This window comes from Triturus cristatus, chromosome 4_1, assembly GCF_964204655.1.
Source record: "Triturus cristatus chromosome 4_1, aTriCri1.1, whole genome shotgun sequence".
Taxonomy (NCBI): Eukaryota; Metazoa; Chordata; class Amphibia; order Caudata; family Salamandridae; genus Triturus; species Triturus cristatus.
Genome location: NC_140585.1, coordinates 883,062,700 through 883,081,036, shown reverse-complemented (window position 1 = coordinate 883,081,036; position 18,337 = coordinate 883,062,700). Strand labels below are relative to the sequence as shown.

At 47.4% G+C, this 18,337-nt stretch overlaps 1 protein-coding gene across 2 annotated transcripts in view; it reads right to left on the bottom strand.

The window, feature by feature from the left end:
• Positions 1–18,337, bottom strand: part of COPG2 (coat protein complex I subunit gamma 2) — a 341,223-nt gene that overhangs the window by 110,465 nt on the left and 212,421 nt on the right. For both annotated transcript variants that reach the window (XM_085653601.1, XM_085653602.1), the window contains 2 exons: positions 15,578–15,643; positions 14,626–14,765 (listed from right to left, as the gene is read on the bottom strand). In XM_085653601.1, coding sequence (XP_085509727.1) covers positions 14,626–14,765; positions 15,578–15,643 — 206 coding nt within the window. The remainder of the gene's footprint in view (positions 1–14,625; positions 14,766–15,577; positions 15,644–18,337) is intronic.

Genomic DNA, 18,337 nt, shown 5'->3' with positions numbered 1-18,337 from the left:
CGACTTGGACAGTGTACTGAGGCCTGCTAACCAGACCTTTGTGCCAGTGCCCCTTAACCTGATACAAGGTAAAGTCTAATTCTGCTATAATTGGCTACGGACTTTAGCACCGCTGTAAGTCCCTAGTAAACAGTACTCCAGGTACCAAAGACAGGGGTACTAAAGAGGGCCCCTAAGGGTTGCAGCATAGCTTAAGCCACTATAAGGGACTCACATACAAATTCCACACAGACTGCCATGAGTGAAAATACATGACGCACAAGTTGCTTACCTTCGGTAACGATAAGAGACATTAGTTAGTGATAGATTCCATACCTTAGAATTACCCCCAGGCGTCAGACTGGATCCGGAAAGTTTTCGTCAGCAGTACCCCTGCGCGTCGGAAGGTGGCGTCGTGTGGCTCCGCTTCCGTCGTAGGTGTCGTGATTGCCAGAATGAGACGCCACCCTCGCGCACTGACGTTCGTTCTGTACACGACTTTCCACGCCAGGAACGAAGAGCCATGCAAGATACTGACCACTGGGGCATTGAAACTAGGGCCCTGAAAGGGATGACCTTAACCCTAGAAATCAGTTCGCATAACGGGGAGGATGGGTGGGGCGGTAAGGAATCTATCACTAACTCATGTCTCTTACAGATATATCGTTACCGAAGGTAAGTAACTTGTGCATCTGAAAGAGACACGTTAGTGATAGAGTCCTTACCTTAGAATAGCCCCAGCAATACCAACCCAGGTGGTGGGTCTGCGAACCAAGATCACACCAGAAAGTCACAGAGAACAGAAGGGCCAAAGAAGTAGTCTCTCCGGACTTCGCTGTCAAGGCAATAATGCGGAGTAAAAGTGTGCAGCAAGGCCCACGTGGCTGCCTGACAGATGTCTTGCAGGGGGACACCACATCCCAGTGCAGTAGTAGCTGCTGTCGCCCTGGTAGAATGGGCACGCAGTCCCACCGGAGGCTCCTTTTTAGCCAGAGAATAACAGGTTTTTATACACAAGATGACCCAGCAGGAGATAGTCTCTTGTGTACAGCCCGGCCTTTCTTGGCGCCCACGTAGCCAACAAAGAGCTGGTCATCCACCCGGAACTGTTGTGTGCGATTCAGGTAAAATGAGAGCACACGTTTTGGGTCCAGACGGTGAAGCATCTCTTCCTCTCTGGAAGGGTGCGGAGGCGGAAAGAAAGTGGGCAAGATGATAGTTTGCCCGCTATGGAAGACAGTAACAACCTTTGGCAAAAAGGAAGGACGAGTGCGGAGCACAACCTTTTCCGAATGAACAGACAGAAAAGGTGGTTTACAGGAAAGAGCCTGGAGCTCACTCACGTGCCGAGCGGAGGTGATGGCAACTAGGAAAACAGTCTTTAAAGTTAGTAAACGAAGAGGATAGTTGTGAAGCGGCTCAAAGGGAGCGCTCATCAAATAGGTAGGAACCAGATTCAAGTCCCACTGCGGCATCACAGAAGGAATAGGAGGGAAAAGGTGAGTAATGCCTTTGAGAAATCTATTTACAACAGGGTACTTGAAAAGAGAGGGCTGATCAGGGAGCCTTAGAAAGGCCGAAATTGCAGTAAGGTAGCCCTTAATAGTGCCCAGAGCAGAGCCCTGCCGGGCCAAAGAAAGAAGGAACAAAAGGACTTCTGAAAGAGGGGCAGAAAGGGGATCCACAGCCTATACTGTGCACCGTGCCACAAATTTGTTCCACGTGCAGGCGTATACCGATTTAGTGGAGGGACGCCTGGCTGCCAGAATGACATCACAGACTTCAAGAGGCAAGTCAAATGGAATCAACTGTTGCCGCTCAATCCCCACGCAAAGAGGTGGAGGCTGGACAGGTTCGGGTGGAGGACCGTCCCCTGCTGCTGCGGCAGAAGATCCTCCCAGGATACCAAACTCTTCAAAGAACCTGCAGTGTTGAATCACCAAGGAAATGCCTTGATGTTCCGGCCATGTCCAGAGACGCAGATCCTCCTGACATAGGGTCCACGACCACACACCGCCTTGCTTGTTGCAGTATCACATGGCAGTGGTGTTGTCTGTTAACACCTGCACTACTCTCCCCTTGACAGAGGGAAGGAATGCCTTCAGTGCAAGTAGGATCGCCCGGAGCTCCAGAAGGTTGATATGGAGCCTGGACTCCGCCGGAGAGCAGAGGCCTCTGATCTCCGCTTACCCCCTCTCCCATGTGGCCGCCTCATCCCAGGAGGGACGCATCCGTCACCACTGTTTGCTCCGGTTGGGGAAGGGAGAGTGATCTGCCGCTGACCCAATGCTGGTTCGTGAGCCACCAAGATCTGGACGTACTCGGACCGGTTCCCCTGATGCTGCGCCCACTGGAACTTCAGGTCCCACTGCAGAGCCCGCATATGCCATCTGGCATGATTGGTCAGCACGATGCAGGAGGCCCAGCAGCCTCAAGGTCATCAGGACAGAAACCCAGGACAAGGGCTGAAAGATCGGAATCATAGTCCAAATGTCCCGGACTCGCTGTGTCGAGAACCGCTGCGATGAAGAGGAGCTTCTGAGAGGGAATCAGATGCGACTTCGGCACGTTGATGGAGAAGCCCAGCAAATGCAGGAGGTCGGCCGTAGTCTGGAGGTGGGAGACAACTGCCTGGGGGTATGCCCGCTTTCAACAACCAGTCGTCGAGATAGGGGAAGACTGCAACCCCTGATCTGCGCAGATGAGCTGCGACCACCGCCATCACTTTCGTGAACACCCGAGGGGTGCTGGTAAGGCCAAAAGGGAGCACAGTGAACTGAAAGTGCTTGTGGCCTACCATGAACCGCAGGTAACACCAGTGGGCTGGCAGGAAGGAGACATGAAAGTAAGCGTCCTGCAAGTCCAACGCTACCATCCAGTCTTGCAGGCCTAGGGCAGGCAAGACCTGAGCAAGTGTGAGCATCTTAAACTTCTCCTTCCGGAGGAAGCGATTGACGTTCCGAAGGTCTAAGATAGGACACAGGCCCTTGTCCTTCTTTGGATCCAGGAAGTAGTGGGAATAACAACCACGACCCACTTCTGGTGTCGGAACGCGCTCGATGGCCCCCTTGGCCAAGAGGGCCACAACTTCCAGCTGGCGAAGTGTCAAGTGATCTCCCGACATGCGGTTGAACTGAGGTGGCATGGCTGGAGGAGTAGTCTTGAAGGGAAGGGTGGAGCCTTTTCGGACTATCTGTAAAACCCACCTATCCGAAGTGATGGTGCGCCAGTGGGAGAGGTGATGGCGAATCCTGCCTCCTACTGGCGTTTGATGGGCCTGAAACACAGGACTAGGAAGGTTTGGAGGCAGTGGTGGTGGTGGACTGACCCCAGCTGGCCCTGTGATCCACCTCGGCGGGTCCCACATCCGCGGCTGCGCTGAGACTGTTGCAGCGCAGGCCTGTGGCTCTTAAATGAATGTGTTTGGGCCACCCCTTCCTTGGCCACAAAAGGAGTGCAAAGCAGCACTGGAGTGCGCGTGGCTGAAAGGCCCAGGGACTTGGCTGTAGCCCGCAAGTCCTTAAAGCGCTCCAACGCACTATCTGCGTTGTCCCCAAAAAGGTGAGTGCCATCAAAAGGCATGTCCATCAGAGTGTTCTGGACATCCCCTGAAAAGGCAGTTGTTCTCAGCCAGGTGTGACGGCGTAGTACCGCTGTAATGGAAATCGCTCTGCCCAGTGAGTCGGCGGTGTCAAGGCCACAACGAATCGTGAACTTGGCTGCATCTCTCCCTTCAGCAATAGCTTGGGAGAGCACCGTCTGGGCCTCCTCCAGACACTGAGGCAGCACCTGCGCTACCATATCCCACACAGAGTGGGAATAATGGCCCAAGAGGTATGCGGTGTTCACAGACCGCAACCCTGAGCTGGCAGAAGAGAAAATCTTCCCAAACTGCTCCAGTTTCTTGGATTCCCTGTCCGGAGGAGCGGAAGGGAATGTGCTCAGGGATCCAGAGGCTTGGACAACCAAGCTCTCAGCGGTAGGGTGTTGGGAGAGGAAAATGGGGTCGTCCGGAGGTGGGCAACGGCGTCTGGCCACGTTCCTATCCACAGGAGCCCCTGTGTTGGGCCTGGACCAGGTGCCCAAAAGAACAGCAGAAAGTTTGTCATTGAAGGGATGCAGCGGCTCCGCAGAGGAGGCCACCGGCCAAAGCACTTCTGTCAGGAGGTTAGTCCTGACGGTCACTGTAGGGAGCTCGAGGTGGAGAGCCTCGGCCGCCCTACGCAACACCACTGAATAAGTACCACCCTCCTCCGTAGCCAAGGAAGGAGACAGTGCGCCAGGTTCTTGAGAAAAATCCAGTCCACCTGCGTCCTCCAAATCCTCTGCCCAGTCCGGGTCTAACACGCATTGGGCTCCCAGACCTTCCCGTCCTCCGTAACCTGCTGGGCAGGCAGGAAAGAAGGAGGAGGATGGAGAAAGGGATTGAAATTCCCCATCGGCGTTGGAATCGGTGTCGATCGACACCAGTCCAGCACAGTCTCCATGTCGAGGTGGAAGCCGGGGACGACATCGTACGGCAGACGCCGACGAAGGTGCCGTAGACGTCGACGTTGGTGGAGGTCCTACGAGGTCAACCAACGTCGGCTGTGATCCATGCATGGATCCATGGGGGTCTCGCTGTGCCAAGGCCGGAGCCGCCGATGACATCGGGGCCGGAGCAGACGAAGAAGTGCGAGGACCCCCAGTCAAACCCGCGGGCCCGAAGCGCGCAAGCGGGGCCAGACGGGCCAAAGAGGCGAGCCATGGCTGACAGGAAGTCCTGCAGCTGGGCCAGATTCGCAGACGGACCCAGGAAAGGCGGGTAGGCCGACGGCAACTACCCTGAGCCATGTCGCGCGACTGGCTAGGCGAAGAGCGACAGCGCTTCTTCGACTGCTTCGTCTTACCTGACCGCCCCACCCTCCCCCCAAGTGCGAAGACTTCGAACGATGGTGGCGGCTCCGCGACCGGTCCCTCAACCTCCCACGGGACCGGGACCTTGAATGGCACAGAGCCAACTCCTGGGCCTCAAGCAACTTTCGGAACTGCTACTGCAAAGATTTCGGAGCAATGGCCCGGCATTCGGGGCACGACGTGGGGTCGTGGTCGCGCCCCAGGCAGTAGAGACACTCGCGGTGAGGGTCCGTCACCGACATCATGCGGGGCCAAACTTCGCAAGATTTAAATCTGGGCATCGCTACAGCACCAGGAGTCGATAGACTCAAAGACGGACAAAAGTCCCAAAAAACTCAGTCAAAAATTGACTGGGGGTACCGCTCTCTCCGGATCTGCGCTTGTCGGCGCAGAAAAAGAAAAAGAAAGAACTGACATCAGCGGGTGAGAGCGGCGTCTAAGTAGCTGCCGTGACGTCATCCCGGCGATCCCGACACCTACGACGGACGCAGAGCCGCACAACACCACCTTCCGACGCGCAGGGGTACTGCTGAAATAAACTTTACGGCTCCAGTCTGACACCTGGGGGAAATTCTAAGATAAGGAATCTATCAATAAACTTCTCTCTTACAGATACACCCCTGTGTGCCAAGCCAAAGTCACTGCATCTAATATTTGTAAGTCATCCCTAGAGCAGGACTTTGAGCCCTAAAGCAGGTGCATTATATTTTTTGTGAGGACATATCTGCATGTGCAGCTATGCCCCGTGAAGTCTAGTTCTATTGCTAGATATTGCGTGAGCATGGAAGCCATCTTAAGGTGTGTACTGAGCACTGGTCGAAACAAGTTCCCCAGTTACATAATGGCTTCACTGAAACATATGAGGTTTCGTATCAAACATCTCGTATTAATAAGCCCACGCTGATTTCAGTGTCAGATTTATTAATACATCTTCCCAGAGGGCAACCTAGTGGTGCCCCTTGAAAACCTAACAACCTCTGCTTTCTTGGCTGACTATTTTTTGTCAGCCTGCCACCCAAGACAAGTTTCTGACCTCCTAGGGTGAGAACCTTTTGCTCTCAGGCGGTCAGGAACAAAGCCTGTCCGGGAAGAGGGTGTCACACCCCCTCTCACAGGATGACCTACTGATTAGCCTTCCCAGGCTGGCAAGCTTCAAAGATGCGAATCTGGCTCCCCGCACAAGAGAGGAAGTCAACCCTTGTTGTCCAGAGTTCTTTGGCACATGGACAGGCAGAAAGATAAGCTAGTCAGGCAGGCGAGCTCACCCCCAAGCTGGAACCACCCCGGAGATGGCCTAACCTGATGTGGGTATGACTTTTCAGAAGTGCCATCTTTGTGTTGGCACACGTCAGAACTTAGGACAGGCTTATGCCCACTTACCACAGGAAGTGGTCATATAGGGGGCGCAGTAACCCCAGGAGTAAGTAGCCCATTGGCTACTAGCCCTCACTCCTCCTAACGCCTCTAATTTGAGTATTTAGAGGACCCCATGATACCAGATCCTCAGATTTTCATTAGGCACAAAAGGAGGAGTGGAAGAAGACGACTGCTGACCTGAGAAAAGAGGAGTACGACTGACTTGGCGCCAACCTTGCCGGCCTGTCTGCTGCACTCGACCCCCATGGAGCAACTGATTATTCCTGCTGCTGTGCAGACCTCAGGAAACCCGTAGGCCTGCCAGTGCTTTGCAAATTGCCAAAGAATCTCCCTTGGAGTAGAGGAGCTACTCCCCTGCAGCCGCAGCAGGCACCAAAGCAGCAAGACCCAGTACACCGATTTGCCGCCTACGGAGTTTAGGGACACAGCAGCTGCCCAGGAAGAGATAGCAGTGCTCCCACAGGTCAAATCTACCCTCCCTCCAAGTGTGGGGACACCAGGACCGATAAGAGCCACACAGTCCCACTCCCTGGGGTATTGGGCCCTTGCAACAGCCAAGGCTTGTTGTGCCCAGACCGGACACTAGCAACGAGAAAAAACGACCTGCATGTCAAGGGACTTCAGGGACAGTGAGACCTCCTGCATGAGTGACCCATCTGTCCTGTTTGCCCATCCTGCAGGAAACAAAGATAATTAAGTGAGTCTGCAACCGCTGCCACCCGAAGCCTCAAAGCACCTATGCACCCGCACTCCAGAGCCCGAGCCCAACGGAGGTGGATGTGCCAACGGGATCCCCAGACCCACAAGAGCCAAGCCCATGCTTGGGTTTGCCCGGACTGTACTTCCACTCGCCACCTGCATCCTCTTTCTGCAGGCCCCTTCCAACCGCAAGAGACTCCTGCACCGGAATCTGACCCCAAAAGACACCGCTGTACTCGAGCCCGAGAAAAAGTGGACAAAAGGCATACCGGCGTGCCTGAGGATCTAAAGGGTGGAGTCCTCCTGTGGGTTTCCCCGAACTGGTGCCACAGTCACTATTTGCAGACTTTTTGTAACCGGACTGTTTTCCCATTGAAGTGAATGTGATACCTAACACCGTGACACACCTCTGCACCCAGACGTCCCAGAGCTCCCCGAGGTGACCTTTTGGTGCGGCCTTGCACCTTGCCCCATACTCACCTCAAGTCCAGAAGAAAAGCCCCATACGTCGCTGACAAGTACCCAAATGCAATACATGTTTTTCCTCCATAGGATGACATTGCCGGTCCGGAAAATGCAAAAGTACCCATTTCTGAAAACTGTAGAAATTCATAATTCGAAAAGTACTTACCCAATTCCGATGATCTTGATATTTAAATTTATATCAAAGTATGTGTTATTTTTATAAATTGGTGTCGGGTTTCTTTGTGTGTGTCTCATTTATTGCCTTTGTGTATGCAATGAATGCTTAGCACTACCCTCTGATATGCTAAACTGCTCGCCCACACTACTGCAAAAGAGCAATTGGGGTGTAATTTGTGCCTCTGTAAACCAATCAGGGTTTGCCTGGAATCTTTATACATTGTACCTCGTTTTGGTTCACTATATAACGAGCCAGCTTCCTACAGTGCTTACAGCCTATCTCTGGGTCACATGACTGGGTGCAGTTGGCAGTTGTCTGTGTATTCCTCCTATACAACCACACACAATAGAGAGCTTAGGTGTGCATGGATGGGCCATCACTGGGAGAATGGGAGCGCAGAGCTGCACACAGCGGTACTTACACCTGAATAGGCTTTGGCCTGCCTTCACACAAAGGACTGCATACCCCCTGTACTTTGTCTGGACCAGGGCACCGGAGACAGGAAACCAGAGTACTTCCAAGAGAATCGTCTGGAAATGACTCCCACTTCAAAGAACGCACTAGGTATACATATTGGACCTCAGACACCAACTCTTCCGTACACTTCTGAACCAGTGGAATAATGCCAGGAAGGACTGCTGTGCTCCTGTAAGGACTTCCATTCTGCTGCACTGCTGCCTGCTGTGCTGACCTGCTGCCCTCTTGCCTGGGTGAGAAGAACTGGACTTGCAACCAATACTCAAGACCACCAGAATGACTTCAAGGGCTAGTCTTTTGTAACTAGCACCGGGACTCTGCAAATGCGAGTCCTATCCTGCCAAGTAGTGCCAACCCAGTGCTGGGCCCATGGAAGTGGGCCTGAGGGTGGTCTGCCAGCCCATTTGTGGAACCAACAGAACTGACACATCTCCTCTGCTGCACGGACTATCTGGACGGCGGGACCTTGCATGACAACTCAAATCCTCATCGGAACCACTGCTGCGCGGCGCATCTTTGACACAGGCCCTCGTATTGCAAGCCCTTCGTCAATGATGCAGGACTTCGCATCTCAAGCCCAGTAACTTCTTTTGAACTAGTCAGTGCGCCTTCATTGATGACCTCCTTGACGAAGAATCAGGATCTCACAGCTTACTGGATAGACGCTACACAATGCATATCGAACCCAGACCTCGTATTGCCTCGGCAGCGCAACACATTTGACGGGGGGCCTCACAACGCTCGGCAACCAGGACGGAAGGTATTCTTGTTCAGCCGACCTAAGTGGGTCCCTGTAGCCGTCCTAAACTACTTCGTGGAAAAGCCACAAGTTCAGGCCGACCGCGGTCTAGCGCGACCAGATATCAACAGTCGGCACATTGTGGTGCTATTTTCCCCATAATCTTTAAAATTACGTATCTCCTATTCTACTGATAGGATTTTGTTGTTTTGTTCTTGTTTTGTTTATTAAAATGTACTCAGTTTTACTCCATTTTTCCAAATCAGGTGTGGGATTGTTCGTGTGATGTGTTGTCACCTTATGCCTGCTTAATAACGTGGTTCAAACAATGAATGCATCTTCACAACGCATTCAGTTACCACGCAAGTAATTACAACAACTTGTCTTATGGAACGCGCTGGAGTTGAAATAGTACAATTTACTATTCCAACTCCAGTCTGTGCAACCGTAAAGAAAGAGGGGGACTTAAAGTCGTACATCAATCCAACAATGCTTTGCTTAAGGCAAGTCGTTGTAACGGCTTGCGTGGTAACGGAATGCATCCGTGGTCCGGACCGCGCTAGAGGCACAGAGTGGTTCAAGCTGCGGTATAAAGGCGGTTTCCCTGCACAAAGTGGTTACACATTGCCTCTAAGTTAAGTCTGACTGCTCTGTGTCAAGCTACCAGAGGGCTGAGCACAGGTTAATTTAGGGTTTGCTTGTGACTTCACCCTGACGTGGAGTGTGGTTCCTGCTTGACTAGGGTTTCACCCCCCCAAAAACAGTAATCCAATTTCTTACAACCACAAACCGGGGACCATGCTGGTGCACTTCAAGCTGCTGAAAAGGTGCCTCCATAGGACAAAATATATTCCTGGGGAGTGGGGGCGGGGTGTGAGAGGGAGAGGACAGTGAGAGAGAAGAAGTGTTAGGGAGTATAAGAGATTAAAAAGGTAAATGCATCATTCATTTATATGAATTATACACCTTGTTGAAAATCCACAACTAAGTTCTGCAAAGTTGGGGGTGTTCCTATGATTATTTATAAATTCCATAGAAGTCAGAAATCTACTCCTGTGAGTTTTCCATTATTTTGGAGAAAATTTCGAACTTTCACCACTTTGTGAATCTGGCCCAGAGTGAGCAACTTAAACACCACCATACAACCGAAGAAAGGCATTTGCTTTTGTTTACTATTTCATCATTTGGGTTAGTTAAGTACTTTAAAATGCATTATTCTTCTCTTGGCACCAGCAGCATCCCTTCATCTTCCAATACTTCTTTTACACACAGCATAAAACAGATGTTCCCTATTTCAGCAGAGGTAATTAGGAAAGACAATGGTGGCCAGAGCATTAGTTGGTGGAGAATGATAGGGTTACAAATAAATATGTGGAAGGCATGTATGTTAATTTTTGACACTTGTTATGCAGCAAAATGTGCAAACATTCACACTCACTGCTGTTTCAAACATTCGATTTAAGCATATAGAAAATGTCACTAACCATCTCTTAGTATTCGAACCTTTGCAAGTTGTTTTTCTATGAAGAAGTTTCGATTCACAAGATACCTTGTTTCTCCTCCCTCATCCCACAATGCACCAGCACACAGACTTCAGCTTGGATCGTTTTTATTAACCAGATGGAGAATAAGGTCAGTGTTGTGGAATGAAATAGGTCCGAAAATATGAGCTGCGCACTGTGAAGGCAGTGTAAGTGGAAAACATGTTGCATCTTCACTCGTCTACGGGGAGGAGGGGTGCATGTGAATCAACAGCACTACAAACCACAAACAGATGGTTACAGGGTAACAATTTCTATTTTTAGCATGTGTTGCTGTAGATCCACCTGCTTTGCATACGCTGTAAAGCAGTGCATTTCCTAAGCGGTGGCCAGAGACAGGATGATGCAGATGTCTGAAACAATGTGTTCAAGACTGGCCAACTGCAGCCTCTTGACGGGGCAGAACATCCACATGGCAGTGTTTGATAAACATGTGTGGTATTGACCAGGCAGCAACTTTACATGTTTATGCCATGGAAATGTTCCCCAAGAAGGCAATATTAGCTGCCTTCTTCCGAGTGGAGTGTGGACCTGGAACTACAAGCAATGCTAGATTATTTTTATCATAGCACATATGAATACACCTAACAATCCACTAGCAATCAAACTTTAGTGACGAGAATGCCTGTCTGAGGTTTTGTCTTTCATATAGATTTAGTCCTATCAATAGAACAGATCAGAGCTTTCTAGGTGTGGAAGGAACTGGGCAGCTCAATCATCTGGTTCATATGAGAAAGAGACAACTTTCGGAAGACATTTCAGGTTTCTTATCAAAACCACTGTATGCTTGTGCACTTGAATAAAATGCACCTCCACAGTTAACACTTGCATCTAACTGACTTTCCTGAGAGAAGTGATAGCAACAAGAAAGGCCATTTCCAAGGCAGTTCACACGAGTGTTGTGGTTGAAATTAACTGTCCATCAGTCTTGTTAGGATAACATTCAAATTCAAGGCGGATCCTGGAGAAGTTCGTGGAGGAATAATCTGTTTAAGGCCTCCTAGAAGGTCTTGACAATGGGTATTTGAGAGAGTCAAACTGAAGTGTGTTATCCCTGTAAACCAGGTCTGGTAGAGTTTTAAGAGGAGCTATACGTTTACCCAAACAGAAGTGGACAGTTTTCATTTCGCTGCATAGCAAGCATGCGTAGTATGTTTATGTGCCATACACAGGACTCCTCTAGAAGTTTGTGGTACCCAAACTCTAAGACCTAAGCTATCAGATCGCCAGATTCAGCTGCCTGAGGTCTGGGTGTCTGAACTGGCCCTGATTTTAAGTTAGTAGATCTGGTCTGAGCAGAAGCTTTTCATGAGGATGAATCAACATTACAAAGAGCACCGTATATCAGAGCTCCTTAGCTTGCCAGCCACTAGAATGTTGGTCATGGATACTTGCCTCATATTCTTCAGAACATATAGGATGAGAGGCAGTGGAGGAAAAGTATAGTCAAATATTCCAGACCATAGTGCATTGCCCTTGGACTGTGAGTGTGGGCATCCGGAGGCGAAGTTTTTGAAGTACCTGGGTATTCACCTCCCATTCATAGACAAGTTGATGAGTTGATTTTAGCAGATCCTTAAGGTGTCTGTCCACCCCAGGCAGATTCTCCACAAGGCACTGAATGTGGACGTGAATGGCCCAGTTCCAAATGTTTTGGGCTAAAGCCAACAGCTGGAGTACTTATGCTTGGAGTACACTGCAATCATGTTGTCCGTCTTTATCAGGACTGTTGTGCCCCAAATGAGCCTGTAAAAAGGTCAGGTTACTGGCTTGACTGCCAGGAGCTCAAGATAATTCATAGGACAAGTTTACCATGGTGGCGCTCAGCAACCCTACACAGTCATGTGGTCGAGATGTGCTCCCTAGCTCATGAGGAATTGTGGAAATGGTCAACTGCAGTACTGGGTCAATGTTGGCTAGACTAGCAACAAGTTCCTGTCATTCCACCACAGAAGGGTGTGCAAGGACCTGGGTGTACCAAAACTAGATCTTCTTGACCCTCTGCTTACGACCATTGCCTTGCTATGCACTTTTGCATTGGGTGTATTTGTAATGAGGAATTCATCATGCCTAACTGTTTTATTACCACCTTTACCATATCAGGATGTGGTGTCTGAAAAGGAAAGAAAAGCAAGTTTTGAAATACCATCAACTTCTCTTGGTTTGGAGTAGGCTTTCCCCAAGGCGGCAATTAGGATAGATCCTATAAAGGGTTGGGTTGCTAAGGCTCGATATGAGACTTTTTGGTTTTGACCATGAAACCTAGTCTGTGTAGCAGTACTACCACTGTAAGAGGGTGTGGTAGGCATTGCTCTAGGCGAACTTTCTTTGTCAGTCAATTTTCCAGGTATGGAAAGAAAAGAATGGTGTTCCTGTGAATGTGGGCAACTCAGACTGCTAGACATTTGGTAAATGCTGCTGTTGTGACCCTGAATGGTAGAGCTTTACATTAGTAGTGTGGTCTACTTGCCACAAAGCACAGGTAGCAGTGAGGAGTTGTGTGCATTCTTGGGATTGAGGGTCCCAAAGTGATGCCCTGTGCAGCGCAACAGAATGGCATCCTGAAGTGAAGTCATGTTAAAATGCTCCAGCAGGATGTAGTAGTTCAGGAGCCTAAGATATAGGACAGGCTGCAGAGTACAATCCTTATTAAGGATCAGGGAGTAGACTCTTTCACCCCCATTACTGAGGGAGGCACTAGCTTGATAGTAACTTTGGTTAAGAGCACCTGTACTTCTTCCTGTTACAGACGTAAATGGTTGTGACTCATTACATGGTGACGCTGTGGTATATTTGGTCATCTGGAACTGCAGGCAGTACTCCTGTGCTACACCATAGAGCACCCATTTGTCCAAGGTTGTTTTCTTCCAGTATGAAAGGAAGAACTACAGCCTTTTCTTGACAGGTGTTGTGTGATTGGGGAATAGTGGGTAAGTCGCTACCTCTACCGTACAGTTGCCACAGTAACCACTTCTTCCGAAGGACTTGATTCCCTGTATGTCCGGAAAGAACTATTGGTAGCCCTGCCCTTAGATAAAATTTGATAAATCAAAGCCTTCTCTCATCTGCTACTTACTGGTGAAACACCTCGGTATTCAGGTCTATTGTTCCCATGCCCTTGACAGGCTGTGTCCTTCTTGATCTGCAAGCCTCAAGTCATCATCATTTGTTTTTTTCCACACAAAAACGGCCATAAAAGATACATACATTCTACTCGGGGTGCACTATCAATTGGAAAAAATCCCTTTTATATCCCCTTCGCGGAGGAAAACCCCAACTACACAGCGATTGTGAGGCTGGAGTAGTATGGGACAACTTTAGATACTTGTGAATTTAAGCTACAACTGATTCCCACAGATTCTCTGTTAACAACTGACTGGCACCACTCACTCGCAGTAATAATGATGTTCAGCATTGGCGAACAGGGCCACTCTCATTGCTTGGCTGAGCAGTCTTATTTAAGATGATGGCATTGCCCCGTTTTCTATATGTATTGCACTATGCCCCTTATCTAATCCCAAATTCCTACTTCAAAGATATTGAGAGTGTGATCCACACTCTCCTCTGGAACAAGCCCCGCGCATTGCCCTTCAGAAATTGACGAAAGGCTGGTATGAGGGGGGTGTTGGACTGCCAGATATCCGAAAGTTTAATAAGTTTAATTGGGCAGCACAATTGACAGTGGTGAACCATTGACTGTATCTTCCATTGACCGAACCGGCCTATCGGATGGACAGATTGATGGCGAGTACAGGGGGACCCTTAAGGGCAGTTTACGGCAGCAGCAGACATACAACCCCTAAAGACCCCATGGCAGTAACCCAAAACAGATGGCATAGGACTCACCGAGCCCTGGGATGGAAAGATAAATTGACCCAGGCCACTCCCTTGTGGGATACGGCAAGTTTAGGGACCCTGGGAACACAGCCTGGCTTCGATAAGTGGGACCTTATCGGAATATCACGGGTAGGTGCCCTCTGGGTACAGGGATGGGTTATCCCATTCTCTAACCCAGAGCATCTTAACCCAATAGCAGACTTTTTTTTTTTTTAGGTGGAGCATTTGCCCTGGTGTATTGTGGGCTGAGGGATGAGGCATTCTGTGACTCAAACATCTTATAGGATAAAAAACTTGCGACCATCCGTGCCCAACATTAGATGGCAGGAGTATGGAAAGCATTTGTATCTACAGAAAAGTATGCCATAAAAGCATGAATACATTTTTTAGTAGATCTAAAGAATGCCACATAGCAGAGGAAGGTCTGTCTGTCTTACCTGGAAAACTATGTGGTCTGTAAATACATGCTTGATGCAGCGGACAAAATATTCAGTCTCGGACTCTGTCAGCTGCAGAGACTCAGAAGACTTGAACAATGGGCCTAAATTTTTAAACTCTGGAATGGCAGCCAATTGCTCTGGAAAGAAAAATTAGAAATGCTTAGGCCAACAGATCATGCATATATTATGGACTCAGACCAGAGTAAGACAAGCAATGACAAAGTTATACAGTATTCAAACAATGGAGCACTACTGACATCTGATGTGCTGTTTGTGGAAAATGTAAAAACAACCTGACCCTATTTGCTCTTTGACATAGTATACTGCCCCCTCTAAAATCTAGGAGCTGTGAGGGGATGAATGCTGTGTAGCCAGAGTTGCCAATTGTCTTTACTGTCGCCACTTGCACACCAAAGCTTTAGTTCCAAACAATATTCTAGGAGGCCCTTCCCAGATTATGATGTAGTGCTGTATGTACAGAAAGCAGCAACAAAAGCTCTTCAATCAATTTATATCCAAGCCAGTGTCAGCTAATGCTTGCATCTCTCTAGTGCTGTTTCAGTAGCCATGCATGGTCCAATCATACTCTTTGACATCCCATGGCTGGTAACAAGTATACATAGAATTATGTGGGCTGGATTGGTAGGACACCTGGCCAAGCTACAGTCATTTGCCTTGAACTCCCATGCATGGCACAATACCATACACAGTTTACAAGTCCTTCTGTTCAAAAGTTAGATGCAGTAACTTCAGGAAGTGGTCTATGCGTAGTCCCACTCAAACTCTGGTCAGATCACTACACCCAGTTTAGCAGGTGTCACTAGAACACATTTCCAGGTCGGAGTTTTCACAGAATTTTTTAACTTAAAAAGCACATTTATGTAGATGCATACACATATGTTGGTCTCAGGAAATTAGTTTATTAGAGGCTCTATTATTTTTCACCCACCTTGAAATATATCTTGACGGGCTGGAGTAACTTTCTCATGCTGTTTACTGACAACAGGAGTCATTTCTGCAAAGAAAGAGGTTTGTTAAATTGTGCAGATCAATAACTTGTTTCGTGGAGGACCATTTACTGCAACTGTAAATACACATAGACCACAAAACAAGCACTGACAAGTCAACGGGTCTGGCCTCGGCAAACTGATGTCAGAGTTTTTTCTTCAAGTATATATGCTACAAAAAAACTAAGAAAAAAATAGAAACCACGCTGCCGCCTAAACATGGTGGCCATGTGCTTACAATAAAATTTTTACATTTTTTAAAAAACTGCATTCATTTGTAATTATTATTCATTCAAAGAAAAAATACTAATGGGTTTGAATTATGGTAACCTGAGGATAGAGTTCAAACACAAAGATGAATAAAAGATAAAGTATATAAAATAGAAAGAAAAAAAGCATTGACAAGGTAAAGTATTGGGCAATTATCCCTAGCACTGAAGCGCACGTCTGTTTTTAGGCAGATTTGCATGTGATCTGACAAAATTCTTACTTACAGGGCAAGAGAGCCACCAACTGAAGTAGACTGACCCATTGCCTAATGCTGTATTCTGGGATGAGTGAAGAAAACATGTAAATGACCACTTAACAGATCAACGGATTACGAGGGCTGATCGAAAGCCTCTAATTTTCTAGAAGGCATTTAAAACATTTTTGTTCAGATGAATTCGAGATACTAGCTAGAAAATGGACTGTTCTGCCATACCCACATTTGCCACCATTGTTTTTACTCCTGATGTCCTGTTTCTCTCTCAACTTTTTGGGTATACACCATTTGCATAGTGCTGCAATAATAGATTGTATATATGTCGCAGTAGATAATATGGTAATAAATAACGAGCAAAAATAAAAACCTCTCCCATGAGGCTTAAATGAATCACATTTGAGTCTTGTGTCCACTTGACATCAATTTCGCAATCCACGAAGTCAATTGGCAAACATTATGATATAATAGTCTACTTGGAGTTGTAGTACATCAGGTCACTGGTGTGATAGAAGTTTAGCTTGTGTCCACTCCTTTGAGAAAAAGAATTACAGTACAGAAAAACGGTCACCGAAATGCGCATTATTAGCACAGAAAGCAAGCAACCTCTTAAGTTTGAGGCAGACCCTGCATGATAGAAATACACACTACCCTTAAACCTGCACAAATGTATGGGACCTAAAGGATTACAGGTGTAGACGCTCTTATTCCAATCACACACTTACACCCTTTTATTGAGGAAATCATTGACCGGCTGACTGTTTCTTTGCAATCCCTAAACTTGCACATGTCAAAAACGTTTTTCAAGCCCAAGGTAGATAAATAATACCAAGAAACTGGGCACACAAAAAACTAATTTGTATCTAAGCACTGGGTACCATAGTTGGTCAGATCTAAGCGTGCATCTAAGTACCCCAAAAGCAACTGAGGAGCATAAATCTGGTGAAATAACTAGCCCTAACCACCTTAAGAATTCAGACACTGTATAAAAAAATAAAATTAAAAAAAGCAAAGAAAATCATGAAAAAACGCCACTGTACTAACCTCTCTGAAGGGTCTTGAATCTGCAGCAGGACAAGCAGAGAAAACCTGTTGGTCCTAAAAATATCAAATGAAACTACACTCTTGGGTGTGAAAGTTCTAACATCACAGGTGTTTGAAAGGGATGGAGAACTTTTGCCAGCAGGCTTGACAACAAGACAACTATACCCTTCTTGGTGATCTGCAAGCGTGATACTCCAATTCTAAAGTCTAGCAATGCAGACTAAGCAGGAGGGTTTGCAAAATCTCTTGGTACCAACCCCTTTTGATGCTCTAGCAGATATGAAGCAACCTGCAGTCAAGTCTAAAGTGTTGGCGAGAACATTTAAAAACATTTGCATACATAATAATAGTAATGAATAAACAGCTTGCATTGCAGGCTCAATCCGGTTTCTTTATCAATTGTGCTAATTATTCAAAAATATGACCCGCTACCTGAACAATTTCATTTTAATATTTAACATTATTAAATGTTTTCTACATGACAAAACACGCAGAGACTACTGCAGTGCCAGGCAAAATAAAATAACAAAACACTAATTCAGGAAAGCTTTTAAACATTTCTAAAAACCATAGAAAGGCACTAGACAAACTGCCTATTAAAAATAAACAAAATCACTGAAAACAAATTTTATCTAGCTAAGCGAGTAATATTTCTTGGTTCAACCACAGCAAGAAAAAGGCAGATTGTAGGAAGTGTCCTTTACCATTTTTGAAATATGGATAACACATTTGCCTGGCTAAAATGGTCTCTAATATATAGTATACTGAATGCTGAAGCCAAAAATTACACAGAAAGAATTTTAGATACAAATAATTGCCAGTCAAACCTAATTCTATGTCAAGAGCGAAGCCGAAGATTATGCCCTCTTTCTTCGCTTTATTTTGGTCAGCAGCCATGACAGAAACCTTATACCACTTCATCATAAACCCTCAACTACATTTCCCAGATTCCAAAGGAAAAATAGTAGGACAAAACAGCCACACAGAATCCATTTTATAGAATGCCTGAGAAGGGTACCCACTGCCTCTTTCTTCATTGCTCGGCAGCAGATAATTACCTGCACATAGCCGGGCAAGAATTTTCCAACCAATCTGTAACTCTTTGCTGCAAAATAACCTTTTTAGGTCGCACCCGAGATAGCACGTGCTGTTGCTTGCAAAACATTTTGCTACCATA